The 15,203-nt window shown below is 43.7% G+C and overlaps 1 protein-coding gene across 11 annotated transcripts in view; it reads right to left on the reverse strand.

Annotated features, from left to right (window-relative positions):
• Positions 1-15,203, reverse strand: part of ttll5 (tubulin tyrosine ligase-like family, member 5) — a 439,573-nt gene that overhangs the window by 370,846 nt on the left and 53,524 nt on the right. For all 11 annotated transcript variants that reach the window (XM_059960284.1, XM_059960287.1, XM_059960300.1 and 8 more), the window contains 3 exons: positions 14,173-14,303; positions 11,453-11,535; positions 3,448-3,517 (listed from right to left, as the gene is read on the reverse strand). In XM_059960284.1, the coding sequence (XP_059816267.1) occupies positions 3,448-3,517; positions 11,453-11,535; positions 14,173-14,303 (284 nt within the window). The remainder of the gene's footprint in view (positions 1-3,447; positions 3,518-11,452; positions 11,536-14,172; positions 14,304-15,203) is intronic.

Raw genomic sequence — 15,203 nt, forward strand, 5'->3', positions numbered from 1 at the left:
ATTGGTGTTTCCATACAAGGCTGTGATGCACTAGTCAATATACTCTGGACCACACCTCCATAGAAGTCTGTCAGAGTTTTAGATGTCATCCCCAATCTTTGCAAAATTCTAAGCAAAGATGCTGCTGTGCTTTCTTCATAATGGCACCTACGTGCTGGACCCAGTACAGATCCTCCAAAATGATAACACTAAGGAACTTAAAAGTTGCTGACCCTCTGCACCTCTGATACCCTGATGAAAACTGGCTCATGGGCCTCTAGTTTCCTCCTCCCTAAGTCAATAACCAGCTCCTTGGTCTTGCTGACATTGAGTGAGGAGTTGTTGTGTCATCCTCAGCCAGATTTTCAATCTCCCTCTTATACGCTGATTTGTCACCACCTTTGATTCAGCCAACAACTGTGGTATTGTCAGCAAATTTAAATATGGTATTGGAGCTGTGTTTAGCCACACAGTCAGAAGTATAAAGCGAATAGATCAGGGATCTATGCACACAGCCTTGAGATGTACCTGTGCCGATGGAGATTGTGAAGGAGATACTGTTGCCAATCTGAACTGACTGGAATCTACAAGTGAGGAAATCGAGCATTCAATTGCACAAAGAGGTATTGAGGTCAAGGTCTTGAAGCTCATTCTAGCAACACACTCAAAATGCTGGAAGAACTCAGCATGGCCAGGCAGAACCTGTAGGAAAAAGTACAGTTGATGTTTCAGTCTCATTGATTGGTTTTGAGAGAATGATAGTACTGAATGCCGAGCTGCACTCAATGAAGTACAATCGATCTTTGCTATCCAGATGTTCTAGGATTTAGTGAAGAGCCAATGAAATGACATCTACTGTTGACCTGTTTTGATGTTAGGCAAAATGGAGTGGATCCTAGCCTCTTTTCAGTTGATATGTTTCATCAGCAACCTCACAAAGCAGTACATCATAGTGGATGTAAGTGCCATCGGATGATAGGCATTAAGGTAGGTTACCACCATTTGGAGGAGAACAAGGGGAGTTCTCCATCAAGGTATTTTTTCCAATGTTCAGCAACAAGCCAACATCACCTGAAATATTTAATGTCATTACTGAGCTGCTGACATTGTCAATATACCTCCAATGTAATTCCCTATCTTGGAGGCCTGTGAATTAAGAATTTTCTGGTGCATAGATATCAATCAGCATCATAAAACTATTTGTAACATTATTAAACAGTATATTTCACATCCCCTTGCAAATACTCCTCAGCAGTAAAGAATTGGAAAATAAGTCACAAGCAGTTAGATTAATTCCTTACGTGATCTTATACAAGCATGTCTCCACATCCTACTCACTCAGCACTGATGTGCCACAGGGGTGTGTTCTCTCCTCTCTCTCTACATCAATGACTGGATCTCCAGTGATCCATCAATTAAACTGATAAAGTTTGCAGTTGACACCACTGTCATTGAACTAATCACCAGAGGTGGCAAATTAAAGTTCCACTAGGAAGTAAACAAGTTAGTGTCCTGGTGCACTTACAACAAATTGAGCTGAATGCCCTCAAAAACATGGAGATGAATATCGACGTCAGGAGAATTGTCACTTTTCCATCCACTCATCATCAACAACTCCATTGTCAGTACCGTTTCAGCATTTGGGTTCTTGGGCATCATTACTTTGCAACTCCTCATGTGGGAGAACCATATCCCCTTCATTAACAAAAGGCTTTGCTGAGAATATACTACTTGCAGCAGATGGTAAAATTCCAGCTTCCTCAGAACTTACTGATACAACCACTGCAGGACTAGTACGTGTCCAGGACAAAGAAGCAAGCAAGAAAAATCACTGCAGACACTACCCAACCTACAAAATTCCTTTTCCAAAAGCTCCCTTCTGGAAAGCTCTACAGTGCTATTAAAACAGAAACTTCATGCTATTTTTAAAAAATTTCTTCCCCCAGGCAGTTAATCTGATCAATTATTCTTGCTCGTCTGTCACTGCACTGTAGACACTTTAGACCACTTTTTACAATGCTGCTTACATTGCAAGTCCATACAAGTATTTATGTATTTATGCACATTTCATTCCATATCTATCCTTTAACCTCCAACTTTCCTTTTATATAATTCTTTGTAAGTGTTGAATATTGCTTATTGTTACATATTGCGCTCTTACCAATACACAAAAGCAAATTCTTAATACATGGTATATGGTGAATAAAGTTGATCCTCAATCTTGCTTAACATGGTGGAAAGGTGGGTACATACCAACACAAACTCTTCCTTATACTCTGAGACAGATAGTGAAGGGAAGTGTATGGTCATGCACTTTGGTAGAAGAAATAAAGGAACAGATTATTTTCAAATAAAGTGAGAAAATTTAGATGCTGCAAAGGGACTTAGGAGTCTTGATGCAGGATTCCCTAAAGGTTAACTTGCAGGTTGAGTCAGCGATAGAGAAGACAAATGCAATGTTAGGATTGATTTCTAGTGGACTAGAATATAAATGCCAGGACGCAATGCTGAGGATTTATAAGGCAATAGTCAGACTGCAGTTAGAGTATTATGAACAGTTTTGGGCCCTTTATCTAAGAAAGGATGTGCTGGCATTGGAGAGGGTTCAGAAGAGATTCACGATAATGATCCTGAGAATGATATAAAGAGGGATTGATGGCTTGAGATTGTACTTGCTGGAGTTTAGAAAAATGAGGGGGATCTCTTTGAAACCTATCAGATATCGAAAGGCCAAAAGGGTGGGTGAGCAGAGGGCGTTTCCTATAATGAGGAAACGCCTCAGAATAGAAGGACATCTCAGAATAGAGATGAGGAAGACTTTCTTCTGCCAGAGGTTGGTGAATCTGTGGAATTTATTGCTACAGACAGTTGTGGAGGCCAAATCATTGAGTATATTTAAAGCTGAGGTAGATAGGTTCTTGATTAGTAAGGGCATCAAAGGTTTCGAGAGGCTAGGAAAATGGGGTTGAGAGGAATCATGATGGAATGGCAAAGCAGACTTGATGGGCTGAATGGCCCAATTCTGCTCCTAAGCCTTTTTGGTCTTATGAATGCTAATCATATGTGCTGATGTCCTGGATAGCTTTTTGAGAGTTGTTTTGGTGGGACTATGAGACAAGATGCCAGACAAAGCTGTATATGTGAGTACAATTACAACATTTAAGGGTATTTGCACAGATACATGGACAGGAAAGGTTCAGAGGTATATAGACCAAACACAGGCAAATGTGACTAGTTCACAGGTAGGCAACTTGGTCAGTATGATGAGTTGAGCCCAAAGGCCTGTTTCCACTCCATATAACTATTACTATATTGCTTGACTTCTGTTCCCATGATAGACCATTCAAGTTCAATGCCCTGAGCAGTTACAGAGGCAAAGATATGTGCTTGTTTTCACATTTGCAATTTAAATGGTTAAATAAATTCCAGGAAAAGAAATGGGTATATTGCACAGAAAGAAAAACTTACCATCTATCAGCAGTGGGGAGCGGATGTAACGTGAAACTAGGATATTCTCATCTGTTGTAATTTGACTGGGCTGAAACATTGCAAGAAGTAAAACATTATTATTGTCACATGGACAAATGTACAGCAAAAAACTTTGTTTTGCATTCTACCCATACGGATAATTTCATCACATCACTGGATTGAGGTAGTACAAAAGGAAAAGTAATAGATAGCAGAATAGAACATTAGAACAGTATAGCACAGTACAGGCCCTTCAGCTCATAATGTTGTGCCAACCTTCTGAACCTTCGCTGAGATCAATCTAACCTTTCCCTCCCACATAGTCCTCCATTTTTCTTTCATCCATATGCTTATCTAAGAGTCTCTTAAACCATCATGTATTCTTCTCTACCACTATCCCTGGCAGTGCTTCCTGACATATCTCTGACATCCCATCCTATACATTCCTCCAATAACATAAAATTTTGTCCTCTTGTATCAGTCATTTCCACATTGGGAAAACTACTCTGGCAGTCTACTCTATCTATAAACACAAAGTACACTGCAGATGCTGTGGTCAAATCAAGACGTACAAAAAAGCTGGATGAACTCAGCAGGTTGAGCAGCATCCGTTGAAATGAGCAGTCAACGTTTTGGGTCGAGACCCTTTGTCAGGACTAAAGAAGGAGGGGGCAGGGGCGCTACAAAGAAGGTGGGGAGAGGGTGGAAAACCAATCAGAGAAAAAGATCAAGGGGTGGGGGAGGGGAAGCAGGGAGGGGATAGGCAGGAGAGGTGAAGAAGGAATCTAAGGGGAAAGCACTATGGGTAGTAGAAGAAGACAGAGTCATGAGAGGTGATAGGCAGCTAGAAGAGGAGACAGAGTGAAGGTGGGATGGGGGAAGGGAGAGGGAGGGAATTACCAGAAGTTGGACAATTCGATGTTCATACCAAGGGGCTGGAGACTACCCAGGCAGTATGTGAGATGTTGTTCCTCCAACCAAAGTTTGGCCTCATCATGGCAGTAGAGGAGGCCATGTATGGACATATCCGAAGGGGAATGTGAAGGAGAGTTGAAGTGAGTGGCAACCGGGAGATCCTGTCTGTTGTGGTAGGTGCTCGACGAAGCGGTCCTCCAATCTGCGTTGGGTCTCGCCGATGTAGAGGAGGCCGCACCGGGACCACCGGATGCAACAGATTACCCCAACAGACTTTCAAGTGAAGTGTTGCCTCACCTGGAAGGACTGCTTGGGGCCCTGAATGGTGGTGAGAGACGAGGTGTAGGGACAGGTGGAGCACTTACATTTGCAAGGATAAGTAGTGTAGGGACAAATGTAGCAACATATGCTGCCTGACCTGCTGAATTCATCCAGTTTTTTTGTACGTCTACTCTATCTATGCCTCTTATCATCTTATATAGCGCACAGTGAGGACTGCCGAGTGCATCATTGGAGCCTCCCTGCCCTCTATTGTGGAGCTGTACTCTTCCAGGTTGAAGAAGAGGGCGGGGAACATCATAAAGGACTCCTCCCATCCTGCGCACGGACTGTTTGAACTGCTTCCGTCTGGTAGGCGCTTCAGATCCCTCCAGACTAAGACTAATAGGCACTGGAGAAGTTTTTTCCCTACTGCGGTCACTTTGCTGAACAGTTAACTGCCGGTTAACTGTCAGCTAACTATTACTTGGATTGCACTACTTGTATGTATAATCTATATTTTCATTTATTTTCATATATTTTCATCTGTTATGAGCAGAGAGACAACATCTGCCGGAAGTAAATTCCTTGTATGTGTACAGGTACTTGGCAATTAAAGTCTGATTCTGATTCTGATATATCTCTATCAAGTCACCTCTCATCCCCCTTCAAATAAGGAGACGTTACAGACATGGTCATCATCTGTCACAGCTTGGCTTCGCAAACGAAGATTTAGGAAGGGGGCTGCCCACATCTGCTGCAGGCTCGCTGGTGGCTGACGAGGCCAATTGAGGACAGGCAGACTCGGCCGCAGCAGCTGCAAGGGAAAATCTGTTCTGGGTTTAGTGCTGCTGTGTCACGGTTCTTCCTCTTTCTCCTTTTGTCTTCAAGGCCAGCCCTGTGTGAGTTCAAAGGGGGAGACAAATTGGTGAATGGAGAGTTGCCAGACCTCGCAATCGGAGGTTAGAGTAAACTACTGGTGATGGTCAATATGACAGGCACCAAGGGATTTCTTCAAAGAGTTCCCCTGTCACGATGGAGAGTTCACCATACAGCACTATCTTGGGCAGGCCATGATCCTCCATCCTGGAGATGTGCCCTGCCCAGCGCAGCTGCATCTTCAACAGCATGGCCTCGATACTGGTGACCTCCGCCTGTTCGAGAACTTCAATGCTGGTGACGAAGTCACTCCAGTGGATGTTAAGGATGGTGCAGAGGCAGCACTGGTGAAAATGCTCAACGAGTCGTAGGTGGTGATGGTAGGTGACCCACAACTTGGAGCCATACAGGAGGGTGGTCAGTACAGCGGCTCTGCACACGCTGATCTTTGTGCCTTTCTTCAGATGCTTGTTGTTCCAGACTCTTTGTACAGCCTGCCGAATGTGCTGTTTGCCTTTGCCAGTCTATTGTCAATCTCTTTGTCGATCTTGGCATATAACGAGATGATGCACCCCAGGTAGCAGAACTGGTGGACTGTCTTCAGTTCTACTTTGCTGATGGTGATGCAGGGAGGGTGGTAATCTTCTTAAGCTGTGGGCTGATGGAGAACTTCTGTCTTCTTCAGACTGACTTCCAGTCCAAAGAGCTCGGCAGCCTCTGCAAAGCAGGATGTTATACACTGCAGGGCTGTCTCTGTGTGGGCAACAAGGGCAGCATCGTTGGCAAAGAGTAGCTCACGGATGAGTTGCTCCAAAGTCTTGGTGTGGGACTGTAGTCACCTCAGATTGAACAGGCTGCCATCGGTGAGATATTGGATGTAGACACAGTCCTCGCCATCAAGGTCTTCTGTGGCTTTTTTGAGCATCATGCTGAAGAAGATGTTGAAGAGAGTCGGCGCGAGGACATAGCCTTGCTTTACACTGTTGCCTATTGGGAAGGGCTCTGAGAGGTCATTGTTGTGTCTGACTTGGCCCCGCTGGTCTTCATGTAGCTGGATGACCATGCTGAGAAACTTTGGGGGGCATCCCAGTCGTTCCATGATTTGCCACAGACCTTCCCTGCTCACAGAGTCGAACGCTTTGGTAAGGTCGACAAGCATCACGTACAGTCCCTTGTTCTGTTCCCTACATTTCTCTTGAAGCTGCCTGAGAACAAATACCATGTCGGTGGTGCTCTCGTTGGCTCTGAAGCCACACTGGCTCTCTGCGAGGTGTTCTTCTGCAATGAAGAGCACCAATCTGTTCAGGGGTACTCTTGCGAGGATTTTTCCTGCGATGGAGAGCAGAGTTATCCCCCGATAGTTGGAGCAGTCTGACTTCTTCCCCTTGTTCTTATACAGAGCGATGATGACTGCATCACGGAGGTCCTGTGGTAGTTTGCCTTGTTCCCAGCAGCAGATAAAGAACTCCTGGAGTTTGGTGTGTAACTCTGGCCCCCATGCTTCCAAATCTCTGATGGCATTCCATCAAATCCTGCTGCCTTGCCACTTTTCAGCTGCTCTATGGCCTTGACAGTCTCTTCTAGGATTGGAATCTTGTCCAGTTCTGTTTACTCTGGCTGTGTGGGTTGTCATGAATTGCTGAGTCTTGGACCATGCGGTTGGTGCTGAAGAGAGTCCGGAAATGTTCTGACCACCGATTCAGGACAGACGCCTTGTCTGCGAAGAGCGCCTGGCCGTCTGCACTGTGCAAGGGACTCTGGACCTGGTTCAAAGGGCCATACACCACTTTAACTCATCAAGCCCTGCAGTAATGGGAAAGGGGCGAAAACGGCAGGTGGAAGATAACACTGGAAGCTGCAGTTCTGATCCTGCATGCAGGCAGTTCAGGTATATGGGTCGTCTGATGTTGACCCCAGAGACAACGATATCATTTGGTAGCACCCTGAACAACCGAGCAACCTTCTCTAGGAACAGCACTGCTTGCTCCACATGGAGAGGGGCCTAGAAAAGGTGGCCTAACCAAAGCTCGTTTCCATTTCCCCCAGTTGGCTAGCCGCGGTCAACAGGCATGCTCAAATGCTGTTGAAAAACAACAAAAAAGAAAAATTACACACCTACCTCACAAAGAGTGCAAGGACTAAAGCTCGCATGCTGGAACATCAGAACCATGCTTGATAGAGCACACAGTGGTCGCCCAGAACGACGCTCTGCTCTAGTTGCGCATGAACTTTCAAGACTGAATGTCAACATCACCACTCTCAGTGAAGTCCATTTCCCAGAGGGAGGCAGCCTTCAAGAACACGACGCCGGCTACACCCTCTACTGGTCAGGCAAGCCAGAGATTGAGAGACGTCTTTCTGGCGTTGGCTTTATGTTCAGGAACTCCATTGCCTCCAAACTTGAAAAATTGCCAACAGGTCACTCGGTCTCCATGCACCTCCCACCTCAAATCAAGCAGCATGCCACAATCTTCAAGCTGATCCTGCAGAAAAGAACAAGTTTTACTCTGATCTGCGCAACCTCGTACAGAATGCCCCTGCAGATAACAAGGTCATCATCCTTGGCGACTTCAATGCCAGAGTAGGCCAAGATTCAGAAGCCTGGAAAGGAGTACTTGGCAAACATGGTGTTGGAAACTGCAACGACAACGGAAGCCTTCTGTTAGAGTTTTGCGTGGAGCAGCAACTCACTATCACTAACACCATTTTCCAGCAGAAAGGCAGTCTGAAGACAACTTGGATGCATCCTCGGTCCAAGCACTGGCACCTCATAGACTACATCTTGTTGCGCCAGAGACCTTTGGGACATCTTACTCACCCGAGTATTGCCCAGCGCAGAGTGTCATATGGACAATCGTCTTGTCCGCTGCAAACTCAGTCTCCATTTCAAACCCAAGCCAAAGAGAGGAGGCACTCCAAGGAAGAAGTTTCAGTTGGCAACCTCCAGTCAACTGAAGTGAAAGCTGACTTCCAAGCAAATTTAGTCGAGACTTGAGGATCACAGTTTCCCCACAGCCCCCTCTCCAGAAGTGCTTTGGGAACATCTAAAAACCACCAACCTGCAGACCTCTGAAGAAGTCCTAGGGTTTTCCACAAAGAAGAACAAGGACTGGTTCGATGAAAACAACCAGGAGATCCAAGAATTGCTGGCAAAGAAGAGATCCGTCCACCCGGTGCACCTTGCTCTGCTGTCTTGGCCTGATAAGAAAGCAGCCTTCCGCCTTGTATGCAGCAACCTCCAGTACAAGTTTCAAGAGATTCAGAATGTGTGGTGGACCAACCTCACAAAGAGAACTCAGTTTTGCGCAGACACCAGTGACTACAGAGGGTTTTATGAAGCCCTGAATGCTGACATGGTACAGTGAACATTAATAACATAGTTTGAGTGAATAAAACAAATAGATGTTGAGAACCACGTTAATGCACTTCAAGAAATTAAAGGTGAATATTTACTGATTAATCCCACCTCTTGGAGAAGAACAGATATACATATTCTTGATAAAGATTATATACATCCAGAGCAACTTTTAACCTTTTCTGTGAGGCACTCATGTCAACTGAAGCAAATATCCCACAGAGAAGGTACAAATTTGATCTCCAGTGTCAAAGTCTGGGGTGTGGAAATCATGCAATTTTACTTTGAAAGGACAGGATTGAGAACCGAACTCATGTGAGGGTGTGTCGAAGATTCATGATACACCTGGTGGCTGTTTCTCTGTAGCCAGCACTTTCATGTCTGAGGCAAAAGCTCATGTGATCTGTCACACTCCTAAATCACCAGTACATAAACCAGCTCTGCCATTACTGAGAGCATTTTGTGCTGTTGAGGTGCTTCTTCCTGATGAGACAGAGAAACTATCTCTCATCTTCTGCCCTGACTCCACCTTCACTGAAATCTTCCCCCACCTAGTTCTATCTGACTTTTTTACTTCCCCCCTCCTCCCACCCCCCACACATTTGCTTTCATCTATCACCAACTTGCCTCTATTCTACATCCACCCCTTCCCCTCCTGACACCTCCTGCCCATCATTCTTCCTCAGTCCACCTGTCTCCCACTTGTGCCCATCTCCCTCTCACAATTTTATACCAGATATTTCCACTCTCCTCTCTCACCCCTGATGGAGGGCTTCAACCTAAAGCATTAACAATTCTTCCCTCTCCACTTAAAAATAGCATGCCTTCAGTGCTTGGCCCTCACAATGCCTCCAGCAGATTTTTTGGAGTCCCCCTAATCAGTCCATGCCTTTCCAGGTGAACACAAACCCTTTCCTTCAGAATTTTTGTAATAATTTCCCTAGCAGCGACGCAAGGCATGCTGGCCTGAAGTTTCTAGGCTTATTTCTACTGCCTTCTCAGAATAAGAGGATATCATTGGCTAACCTTCTGTCTTCTGATATCTCACTTGTTCTGTAGAAATCACCATCACCCCAGTAATCTCTTCCCTCGTTTCCCATAGTATTCTGGATTGATTCCATCAAGCCCTGGGGATTTATCCACCTTTGTGTGAACCAATATTTCTACTTTCCCTCTTCCTGTCGCAGACAATTTCCACAATATTAGCACATCCCTCCTCTAATTTCTCCATACTTCACCTCCTACTCCCTGGTGATTTTTTTTTTAAAGAATCCCATCATTGCCTCTGGCTCCACATGCAGATTTCCCCTTTGGTACCTGAAGGGACCTACTCTTTTCCCTACTATACTCTTGCTTCTAATGCATTTATAAAAGGTTTTGAGATTTTCCTAAATGTTGCTTGCCAAAGCCATTTCATGTCCTCATTTTGCCCTCCTAATTTCCTTCTTAAGTAAAAGAGTAACAGAGCAATACAGAACATATACAGACCCCTTAACCCTACCAGTCCATGCCGACCAGTTAGTCCCAGTTGGGACTCAGTTAGTCCCAATTTTCTACATTCGACCCATATTCCTCCAGGCACCTATCCAAGTACTTCTTAAATGTTACTATTGTATCTGTCTCATCCACTTCCTCAGGCAGCTCACTGAAGAATCATGTGTTCATCGAAACAAAGAAAAGTACATTGTTTGTGTAAGCAACCAACACACTCAAGGATGTGTCTACAAGTGTTGTTGCAATTTCTAAAATAGCATGCCTGCAATGCCTGGCAGAAAAACACTGAATGCAACAAAACAGAACACAACTCAACAAAACAACAACAGTCCTACCCACCCACGCACATATATAAATTTTCTAACCCTGAAGACAGTCCATATTCGTTGGCTTCCAATCTCCAGTGGACTCAGATTTGGACACGGATACACTGACACTGGGCCTTCAAAAATCCCTAGCTGACTCAGAACATATATTCATCACCCTCTGCATGAAATAGTTGCCCCTCAGTTTTCCCTCTCACCCTAATTCTATTCCTCCAAGTTTTGGACTCCCTTACCCTGGGGAAAAGACTCAATATCCACCTTGCCCCTCATAATATTAAACATTTCTCTATGGTTTGAAATCTGGCCTATAGTAGCTCAAAATGGAGACAACACATTTGGAGTAGCACTCAGATCCTTATGTCATAAGCACACAAAAACCCAGCAAATACAGCCACCTGTCTGGCCTATTAGGCACCTCTTGAATACCCATGGAAAAGTCTGTGATTTTGACAATGCCCTCTCATGAGTTACCACAAGTAAGTCATCCTTGACTCTGAGTGAACTGTATATCAGAAGATCGCAGTTTTGTGCTTCTTTAAGCGTGTAACTATCCTATAATGAATACCCAGTGCGTGTTATTGTGCTGCTAATCCCCACCTGATTTGGTATCCATTCAGGAAGGTTTTCCAGCATGGATCGGAGACAGGAATCACAACATGCAGCTCACAGCTAGACCACAGAAACCCACCAACTCCACTGCACTGACATTAGAAAATTGAGACTCGTTATTGCACTCACGCTTCTCCAGTGGACAACCGTCCTCTTCCCTAGTACTTACGCTGCTGACAAGATAGACACCACGACCCCTGGAAGATGCCACGGGCTTGACAATCCATGGTCCTTTATCCTTCGAATGTGCATCTTGTGGAAAAAAAAAACTGGTTTTTGAGAAAAACTGGTCCCAAAGGTTGGGAACAGGGTCGAGGTCAAGTCCTCACAATGGATCCAGAGTGAAGTGCACCAAGGAACTAAGGCCCAGAGACCACCCAATGCCAAGGAACTAGAATGGCTACAGCACTCTGTCTCCTGATGGACAAGATTAGGTTTGGCTGATGTGTGGGATTGAGAATGGCTGAGGAACTAGAACAACTCCAGGACTCCATCCCAAGGGATGAGATTAGGGTCACAGTTCTGCCACATAACCAGTGCCATCTATCCAAATGTCTGGAATTAGCTTCACTTTGGGCATTATTTGAGGGCATTTTATTTGTTAAGGTCACTTTATCAGGAAGTTAAATGGAAGGAAAGGATCAGGACAATTTTATAATCCAAGGTTAATAAAAATGATGAATATGAAGATTGCATTCCATCAGATGCTTAAAAGGAATCAAAGGACAACTAGATGGCTCTCTGGAAAACAGATTAAAAAAACACAACAGGACATCATGAGATTCAGCAAATACTGGAAATCTTGGGCAACACACAAAATGCTGGAGGGACTCAGCAGGTCAGGAGTATCTTTGGGGGTGGGGGAACATTTTGAGCAGAGACCCTCCATCAGGATGTTTTGAAGAAGCAGACTAATAATCAGTTACCAATAATGTTACATACTACAATACTGCCATTCTAGCCACTGTGACCAAGAGCATGGAGCCACCACAGTGTAACCTCAGCAACAGTTGCCAACAACTGTGGGGTCTGCATAGGCAGTCAAAAGGTAATTCAAAGTAATCCCCAGATCAGCCTCCCCTTCCCACACCTTTTAAATCTACTCTTCAGCTTTTTTTCTCCAGTCCTGCTGAAGGTTTTCCACCTGAAACGTTGGCTGTACTTTTTCCCCATAGATGCTGCCTGGCCTTTTGAGTTCTTCCAACATTTTGTGTGTGTTGCTCAGCCCCTAGCAGGTGTCCTTTGTAAAGAATATTAGTAAATCAATTCAGTTTTCAATAACAAAGGCAAAACACCACAGATGTTAGCAATCTGAAGTGTCCGAAAAAGCTGAAAATACACAAGAGATTGGGCAGCATCAATGGAGAGAGAAACAGAACTACTTTTCAGTTAGATGGTTTTTCTTTTGCATTTGCAAGAGTTAAGAGATAAATGAGTCAATGCCTTCCTCAAGCATACATTATATACTAGTCTTTATCACCTAGCCAAGTGCCAGTATTTATATCATTCTGCCTCTCAACTCCAAGTCTGCATGCTTATCCCCCTGCTCTACTCCCTGTACACGTGATCATGTGGCTGTACACAGCTCCAATGCCATATACAAATTCACTAATAACACCATTGTTGTTGGATGATCCACAAGTGATGAGTCAGTATATAGGAATGAGACAGGCACCCCTTTTTGTGTTGCCAATCTCTCACCAAATGTCAGTAAAACTAAGGAGCTAATTTTATTGTTATGAGGGAGAAGGAGGGTGTACATGCTCAAGTCTACATTGGCAGATCAACAGTAGAGAATGACAGCAGTTTTAAATTCCTGGGCATTAGCATATCAGATTATCTGTCCTGGGCCCAGGTCATAGATGGAGTTACAGGAAAGGCACGATAGTGCCTTTACTTTATTAGGTTAAGGAGATTCAGCAAGTCACTGAACACTCTAACAAGCTTTCACAGATGGACTGTTGAAAGTATCTTCCCTGATTGCAACATGGTCTGGTACAGCAATTCAAAGACATGAGAACACAGAAGTTATGAAGAGTATTGGACTCTGCCCAATACATCACTGGCACAAACCTCCTCACCATCAGGAGTACCCACAGGAGGCACTGCCTCAAAAAGGTAATATCTATCATCAAAGATCCCCACCATGCCATGCCATTTTCTTGCAGCTACCATTGGTCAGCAGTCATAGAAGTCCTGCATAATCAAGTTCAAGTATAACTACTTCCCTTAAACCGTCTGGCTCTTGAACCAACCTACACAATCCTAATCTCTACCTCAATATAGTAATATTATGACCACATTATACTAAAACAAACTTACGGTTGAAGTGCTGGATTTTAAAGAAAATTCTAACTGTGTTCTTTCATGTAAACATTTATTTTTTATTTACGATTCTTCTCTGCACATTGTGCATCTAACACTATATGCCTGTGATGCTGCTGCAAGTACAGTAAGTTTTTTTATTGCATTTGTGCAAACATGTATTTCTACATGACAATAAACTCAACTTTGACATTTTTTTTACTTCCAGGATTCCACATTATTACAAATCGGTATTCCCTTTACCTTAAAACAACTCTTCAACTTAAAACATATTTTACTTCCAACTTTTTCCAGTTCTGATTAAAGATCACCCCATGGAAGTGTTGATTCTGATTCTCTCTCCACAAATACAATTGGAGCTGCTGGCTATTTCCAGTATATTCTGATGACTAGCCTATCACTGCCAAATGTTTCTTTGTGTGCACTTTTACCGAAACCAGATTGTGCAAATGGATTTCAAATCCTCAGTTTGTTAGGGTGGGAATGAAATAAAAATAATCACCATTCACTCAACCTAGTCTCGCTTGGACTAAACTGAAGTGTGACAGTATAAAATTCCCTTACTCCATAATTCCTGATACTCAGAAGGGAGGATAAAGGCCTGAGGTATAATGTTGAAGTGTTTGAATCCATGAGTCTGTTGCATGCGTTGAATATTTTTATACAGCCGATCCTTCCTGGTCAACTCATAGGATCTGGAATGAGAAAATAATCTTGAATAGAGTTTCAGCACACTTTTAAGCACATTTATCGAAGTATAAAATTAAAACTTAGATTACCATTGATAGAACTTAGCTGAGCAATGCAGCACAACCCCCACAGTAGCTAGTGCTTTTTCACAACTACAATAACAAAGGGTTCAATGTTGACCTGACCTCAAGTGCTATCTGTGGAGTTTGCATGTACTACTCCGTGGCTGCACAAGTTTTCTCTAAGTACTTCAGTTTCTTCCCATGTCCCAAAGACGAGAGCTAGGAGATTTGTTGGCCACTATAAAGATACTTTAGTGCAGGTTTGTGGCAGGAGAATTAACAGGAGTTCGGAAAGGTGGGATCCCTAGAGATGGAAGGAAAAAACGAGATTATTGCAGATGGGTGTTTGAGGTCAGGACAAATGCAATGGGCCAAAGGGGTTGTATATGTGCTCTACGATTCTACCTCTGACTATAGTTGAAGTGCTGGAATTCTAATGGTATTAGACCATGACAAGAGCAAATTAGGTCATTTGGCCCAATGAGTCTGCCCTGCCATTATTATTGCTAATAAACTGTTCCGTAATGAAACTAAAATGTGATATGCTATTCTTCAATGGAAATGACATGTTGGACTGCATCTGAGAGACAGTGAAGCTTTGGTACCCCTGCCAGGTTTCAGCCAATCACAATGTGATTTTTTCTAAAAAAATTAACTATAACTAGGTGCAAATTCAATATACAGGATAAATACAGAAGAACAAATGCATCATCAGTGTTGCATTTGTATTTAAAGCCTTCTCCAAATCCAATTACATGCTGGTTTGAGATTTCTGTGCAAATATCCCAGAAAAATCTCTATGGTTTAATAACCACAGTAAAGTGACAGCTGTATTTTATTTCT

Source organism: Hypanus sabinus, chromosome 2 (assembly GCF_030144855.1).
Source record: "Hypanus sabinus isolate sHypSab1 chromosome 2, sHypSab1.hap1, whole genome shotgun sequence".
NCBI classification, from domain to species: Eukaryota; Metazoa; Chordata; class Chondrichthyes; order Myliobatiformes; family Dasyatidae; genus Hypanus; species Hypanus sabinus.